Genomic DNA, 7,093 nt, shown 5'->3' with positions numbered 1-7,093 from the left:
ACCTAGTGTTGTGAATTTATATCTACTTCAACCATCAGACTGCATAATGTTAAAGTGCCATAGGAGGAAGAGTTGGCAGCAGCCCAGGGTAATGCACCAAACCTCTGTGAATGTGTGAGCCTTGTCTGACATCAACATTCATGAGCTTCAGGATGAGAGTCAAGAGGAGAGTCTTTCAAAGGGAACAATGTCAACATTTATGATTAATAAAGTTATTTCCAAAAGGTTACATTCCTGCAAATAAAGCAAAGGCAGTGTATTTGTATCTTAAGGGAAGCGAATGTAATTGTGCTACCTCTCTGTGCCACAAGGGTCATCTATTTTAAATGAACCTCTTATTGCCCCCCTAGTACACAAATCAAATACATTATACATAATATACAGCTCTATAATATGAGAGATAAGGATTGGGTGGTCTGAGAGGTCACTTTGCCACATCCTGTGAACATTTAGAACATGTCCCTTTGAGTGACACAAAAACAAAAACTTTCTGGCACTGCTCTACCACTGTGCAATGACAAATGCAGTGTCTCCTGCTCATACATACATACATACACACACACACACTTGCATGCACACCCACTTTCTGTCGCTCTCACTGACAAACACACTCACACTCTCTAATTTCCCCTGTGTCTCTGCAGTGAGCTCACTGCAGTGCAACTCTCCCCCCCCCACGCCACCCTCCGTATAATAGAATATCGATCGCTCGCCTTTGCCGCAGTGTGTAAGCGAGTGTGTCTGTGGACGAGTGTGTGTCTGACTGGGGCCCTCCAAGGTCATTGTCATGGCAACCTGAGTATGGAGTCCTCTTGCTGAGCACAGGTCACAGGGGTCACATTAAAAGGGGGACAAGAGGGGGACCATATGGGGGGCAGGAGGGGGTTGGTGAGCCCTGCAGTGTTTGGTGTGCTAGAGATAGAGAAGAGGAGCCACAAGGGTTGGAACTGTCCTATTCCACTGTGTATTCAGATCCAACCAGAATAATGACAAAATGTACAGGCCACTGAGTTCACTACAACTCCTGCCATGGATGCACAAACAGGAGACAACTGTAGTTTTGCCCGAATACAACAAACTAATTAAAGGCAAAATAACAGAACTGCATATCAATCTTTACATCAGAGGTTTATTGCACTTCCAAAAATGTAATTTCAATACAAAAACACCCAGCTTACATCAAAATGTAAACAAAAGAATAATGAATTTAAAAAAATAAGAAATAATTCAGGTTTTAGAATGACCTTTACATCTGAATGTTGTAAGTAGAGCTGATAAATATGCACAAAGACAGTCACCAAAGTACCATAATATCCCTAATACCAAACGCCATTACTATGTACTGACCTTTTAAGATGTCTTCTCATCAACCTATCTATGTTAAGTACCCTATCTGAGATACCAAATGTGTTTTTGTATTCTGTTGAATAAAACATTTAGTATTGATCATTATACGAGATTTTTTAAAGCTTTAAATGGCACTTTTCCTTTGGAAAATATATTTCTTTTGTAGAAGTTTAGAATTGCAAACATTGAATTTATTGTATACATTATCTTTACATAAGAAAGCAGCAATCTTGTCAGATGGTGTAGACACAGAAGCTATTTCTAAATATATCTGCATTACAGATAAAGAATATAAGAGATTTATAAATTGAAGATACAGTATGTCACTGTGTAAGGGACATTGCAGGGAACCCAAACCAGAGGCATTCAAGGTATAACATATGCAGGGAAAGGCATAACATTTGTATGTGCTTAAATACTAATTAGACATATAGCAAGTTGTGTGTATGAATGAGTTTGAATAAAAGGCAATATAATCTGTAACAACAACAACTACTTTAGAGGCAAGACAAGTTGCATTCTAATACAGGGAATACGGGATGCACAGATAGCTAAGAAACAGATCCAGGAGCAGCTCTTCCTCAACCCCCCTGGGCTAACGTGATTACAGGGTCAAAGTGATGACTGATCGTCGACCAGCACCTGCTGAGGGTTCAGCCTGCTTTTCACACAGGCTCCATTAGGAGCTCTTCAAAGTCGGATCCCTCCAGCTCACGGAACGCAGCATGAGAGCCAATCACAAATAGCGTCGCTCCTGAGAGGAGACGTGACAAATGGAGAAGGGAAGGGGAATGTAATGGGAAAAACAATGAGTAAGAAGGTTTTTCTTAGACAAAGAGGGTCTATATGCATTTACGAATACATTAAGGGAATGCAGCTGACACTCTCGCGCAGAGACTTTCATTGAATGTAACAATATGATTTACTATGGAAATAATATCACAAAAAACACATAGGAGTTACAGTTTGCAACAAATATTCCTGCATGCCCAAAAAAAATAATAATGTGGTTTGGCTTACCCAGAACCCAAAAGACTGCAGCTCCAGCTCCGGCCAACCAAAACACAGGTAGAGAAACGGCTCCGGCCAGACTCATCTGGTGAGGGACAGTCAGCTCCTTGCCTGGTTGACAAGAAGATGACAACAAAAAATTATGCCATTGATTGCAAATATTTTGTGCTACCTCTTGCAGGCTTGAGTGGTAATAAATATAAAAAGCTCAAAGATATATTTGATTTTCTTATAGCAGCCGCAGCATTTATTCTATTCTTAAATAAGTTAACTTCTTTCTTTACCTGTCTAAATCACAGAGAAATATCATGCAACCATTTAATTTTCATTGAAACAAAAACAAGTTTCTAAAAAAACTAAATTAAACACATATTTTCTAAACAAATCAATAAAAAATATTTTCCTTTATCTGGAGAGGCTTGACTTATCTTAGCAGACACGTACAAACACAAAGGTTCATATGGGAATATGGATCAAGTGTGTATGGTGATTTCAAGAATTCACTATATTTCGCAGGTACACAATTAATGGATTGCAACTCAAGGCATGCCTGACAGCTTTACTCACCGAGGATAACCAGTTTGGACTCCAAGGACTTGAGGTGAATTATGTAGAAGGCACCAGCGAACACAGCCAAAGCAATCAGCAGCATGGGAGAGCTGATACTGAGGAGAAGAAACATTAACAGTCCAATTAAGCTGGCGTTACTTATAGCAGCATTTGTAGATTTAGTTTAGTTTAAAGCTTAAAATACTGTATTTTACTTTTCAATCAACTCTCACGCAGATTGTTCCATTTTTCTTTTCTAATATACCTAGTGGCCAAAACCCTCTAAGAAAGTCCATGATGTGTGTACTGGGTACAGACTGTAAGTAAGAACATTCCCACTGACAAAACAACACAAAATGATTTCCTCTTTATTTGCCTTACATGCAGTAGAGGATTAGACCCAGGAAGATGAAGGTATAGTTGCTGTTAAAAGTTTCCACGTTTTTCACCACCCTCTGACACAACTCTCCAAAGTTGCGGGGTTTTGAAAACTTGCGTTGGTCCACGAAGCTGGCCCATGGTCGAATGGACACTCGACGCCTGTCGATCCACTCTTTAGCCATACCGACTGAGAGGCCTTTGGGAAGCCAGAGCCTATGAAGTAAGACAAAGACAATAAGAACTGAATACATAGAGAAGTATTACAAAATTCCAAAACAAGCCTACAGAGACCAGTTGTTGACTGTAAGTACCCATAAATGCCCTTAAATAGCGATAAGGAGAGACAATTTCACATAATTTGTTTGCATTGTAGAATAATAACCAATAGTAGCAGGAACTTCAGTATATTTAAACAGGGTTGAGGAAATTTAAAGGGGTGATAGAATGATTATATAGGGTATTTTACACTGTTCCTTAAGGGGTATGTAACATTGGTTGGGCTGAAAATTGCCCGAATGCTATTTTATTAGGCCCTTAACTACCCTGTGAATATGGCTCTATTTGGAACAAGAGCTTTTCTTCCAAATATGGTATGCTCATAAATATTTAGATGAGCTGCGCGCTGATTGGTTTGAGCGAACCACATAGAAACACATTGGAGACGAGACAGCAGGTTTCATATTTCAGACACTGCAAAGTTATACATTGTTTGTCGGGCTATTTCGTTATTAAATTCACTTATGAGACTTTTTCAAGCGAGAAATCAACTATATAAAGCTCAAATATGGGGCGTTTTACGAACATTGATGGCTAATTGCAAATTTGGTAAGACATGTCGGACTTTAGCTAGGAGCTCCACACAGTCTGACGAGAAAGCAACAACCTCCATACCCAGTGAAAGTTTCCCTGGGTACTGGACTACTGGAATACTCGGGGCTCCACGGAGCTGGCTTGCTGCCAGCTGCCGGCATAACTAGAGTAGCTATATTTACAGTTTGAATTTAGTCACGCCACTTATATAACATCTACCCCAAGGTCTTATAAAGCTAACAATGGTGTCCGATTTCAATTTAATGCATTTTTGTGAATTTCAGAGGAATTCTAAGAGGAGGCTAGTTAGCTCTCATTGATAGAGCTCCATCCAGCCTCTATCAATGAGACTTGCGGACAAGAGCGTTTATTTCCCCGATCGTTTGTTTAAATAACTCAACACATTATAATTACACACATTATAAGCTTAACTGGAACCTGTGGTAAGAGATTGCTGGTGTAACAAGCTCGCTGACTGTGCTCTCACTCACACACACCAGCCATTTAGCAGGAAGAGGGGAGCTGCAGGCCCTGGAGCTCTGTCAGGGCAGCGGCGTTTGGTAGTCCATTAACCCAAAAAAAGGTGACTTTGCGCGGGTATGGAGTGCCGTGGGCTGCCAGCCGTGACGGAGCTCCATCTACCTCACAGCAGGCCGGGGTCTGTGAAGGAAGACAGGCCGGGTGGCAAGGCAGCAACACAGGCAGCACTGGCCGCTGAATTCCGACACACAGTCGGACAAAATTTGCAGTTAGCCATCAATTTTCGTAAAACGGCCCATATTTGACCTCTATATAGTTGACTTCTCGCATAAAAAAAGTCTCAGAAGTGAATATAGTGGTAAAATAGCAGATGAACAATGTATACAATTTCTGAGATCTGCGCGACCTATTCAGAAGACTACCTGATCTCAGGTCAGTGGTGTAGCCTATGTAAATGTTTGGGCGTGACAAAGATAGAGACTAGAGCCAAATGAGGAGGAGCCACCGAGTTGACGTCAACTAGGCAGCTCGTTGAGATTTGCCTGTTTTCAGAGGCAGTTTTAAATTGTGAGATTTGCAGAGGAAAGAGGTGTCAATGGGATTTTGAGGTTCTATGTATGTCCTATTTACCCACCAAACTGTTGTTATTCAACTATGAGAAGGTAAAATCGGTTTTGCATTCAATAACCCCTTTAAGCAATATAGAATCACAAGCCCTTATGATAATAGCATTATCATTACAATTGTGTGATTAGTTAAGCAGACATCAGACTATAATACAAATATGTATCCTTTACTTTGCCAAGATTCCAGCTCCACCTGTGCCAGTTGGATGAGCATCCTCAGCACTGAACAGGTCTCCAGCTTTGCTCTCCATGTCTACAAGACAGTTCTCCCCCGTTGGAGCTCCAGATGGCATCTATAAACTGTCTGCTGTAGGGCAATAGCAAGACAAATCATTTGAACATCATTTTCGTTCCTAACTATTCATTTATTTTGTCTACACTTAGGTTGGCATGATGTAGCAGATGCTTATATCAGGCACCAACAGAACAGCCAGATATAGTAGTGATGGGTATTAACAAAGGCTTTTGTCGAAAACTCGTTTTATACTCTGAAAAAACAAATTATTCTGAAGCATCATTTAGTGAATCACTGGTATAAAAATATGTCTAGCGCTACTGCTGACACACTTACTGGATTAATCAGTTCTTTCTTTATCAGATAATTAATCCAATAATAAAGACCAATTCAGATAAATAACTCATCAATTACTGTAAGGCATTTATTAAATACAAAACACACCAAACATTAGCTGGTTATAGCTTCACAAAGGTGAAGCGTTGATAATCAACGCTTCACCTTTGATCAACGGTTGATTACTTTATGAATTTCAATTAGTTGAAATCTGTATTGATAGAGTAATCAGAATGGTTATTAGGTGGAACTGTAATTTGTGTCAAAAGTGTCATGAAAAAAAAGAGTGCCACAATAGTTCACAAGAACAGTATAACTAAATCAATTAGCAAGTGTAATAAATTAGTAACTATTTTGTTCATAACAGCAGTTAGATGCCTACAATTCACATGTGAATTGTAGGCATCTAACTGCTGCTGCTACTGCTACTGCTATTACTACTACTACTACTACTACTACTACTACTAACTAAGGAGACTAGCTTAGCCACAGTGCAGTTTGGATAGTGGAAAATTTTAGTTAACAAAGGGCTTGGTCACTGCCACATCACTAGGATACTAGACAGGACACTGAAGAAACTATTGCCAGCATACATCCCTAAAGTATTCATTTCTAAAGTAACTTGAATAGCGTTACTAAATTCAGTACATATGTATAGTTAAATAAAAACTATGTGTAGCGAAGATAACTTTGCTGGTTCAAAAGATTCTAACAGCTAGCTAGCTTCTACGCTAACGTTCATGTCCACATCAGGTGCAGGCAGATACATATTTACAAACGTTACATCGCGACGGTGGGTGGATATTTCAGACGATTAAAAAGAAGACCAGACCTGTTTAAAGAAACAACTTTATAATCGTATAATCACGTATACTTACAACACAACTTTGGTGGGACTGCCTCAGACCTTTTTGTTGCTGTTCTGGTTCACGGATGTGATGTGGATGTTATTTAACTTCCTGCTGTCTAGATGCAAAACACCGCCACCTAGTAACCGCAACGGAGACTACTCATCTTTTGTAGGTTTTTTTTTTTTATTAATAAAAATATTATTATTTTGTATTTATCACGTGTCTTATTTTATTGACATTACTATCAGATTTGAGTGTGTCCAGCTTTATATAACAATACTTCCTAATAATATCATAACAAATACATAGGAATAACATTGAAGACTTTTTAAAAGCTTTCTTGAAACTGAAATGATTTTTTTTTATATGAGCAGACTAACGTTAATGACATGATTTCAACTTTGGTTGGAGGTAAAGAAACAGTGTTTATCTGAATTCTGAGAATAAAGTCAGACTTTTTAGAGTAA

At 39.2% G+C, this 7,093-nt stretch overlaps 1 protein-coding gene across 1 annotated transcript; it reads right to left on the bottom strand.

The window, feature by feature from the left end:
• Positions 1-1,109: 1,109 nt before the first annotated feature.
• On the bottom strand, positions 1,110-6,752 carry rabac1 (Rab acceptor 1 (prenylated)). Its single transcript, XM_078252548.1, has 6 exons — positions 6,654-6,752; positions 5,376-5,511; positions 3,289-3,501; positions 2,926-3,023; positions 2,368-2,469; positions 1,110-2,101 (listed from the first exon to the last, which is right to left on the bottom strand). Exons 2-6 carry the CDS (start codon positions 5,495-5,497, stop codon positions 2,013-2,015), a joined length of 624 nt encoding a protein of 207 aa, XP_078108674.1. The 5' UTR covers positions 5,498-5,511; positions 6,654-6,752; the 3' UTR covers positions 1,110-2,012.
• Between the last annotated feature and the right edge of the window lie 341 nt (positions 6,753-7,093).

Source organism: Sander vitreus, chromosome 6 (genome assembly GCF_031162955.1).
Source record: "Sander vitreus isolate 19-12246 chromosome 6, sanVit1, whole genome shotgun sequence".
Lineage (NCBI taxonomy): Eukaryota > Metazoa > Chordata > Actinopteri > Perciformes > Percidae > Sander > Sander vitreus.
The sequence above is the reverse complement of the archived record's forward strand: the minus strand, read 5'-3'. Positions and strand labels throughout refer to the sequence as shown.

Coding starts and splice junctions, on each gene's coding strand:
- rabac1 (XM_078252548.1), bottom strand. CDS start 5,497: ATGCCATCTGGAGCTCCAACGGGGGAGAACTGTCTTGTAGACATGGAG. Junction 3,502..5,375: donor GGAGCTGGAATCTTGGCAAA/GTAAAGGATACA, acceptor CTTACTTCATAG/GCTCTGGCTTCCCAAAGGCC. Junction 2,470..2,925: donor GTCCAAACTGGTTATCCTCG/GTGAGTAAAGCT, acceptor CTTGTCAACCAG/GCAAGGAGCTGACTGTCCCT.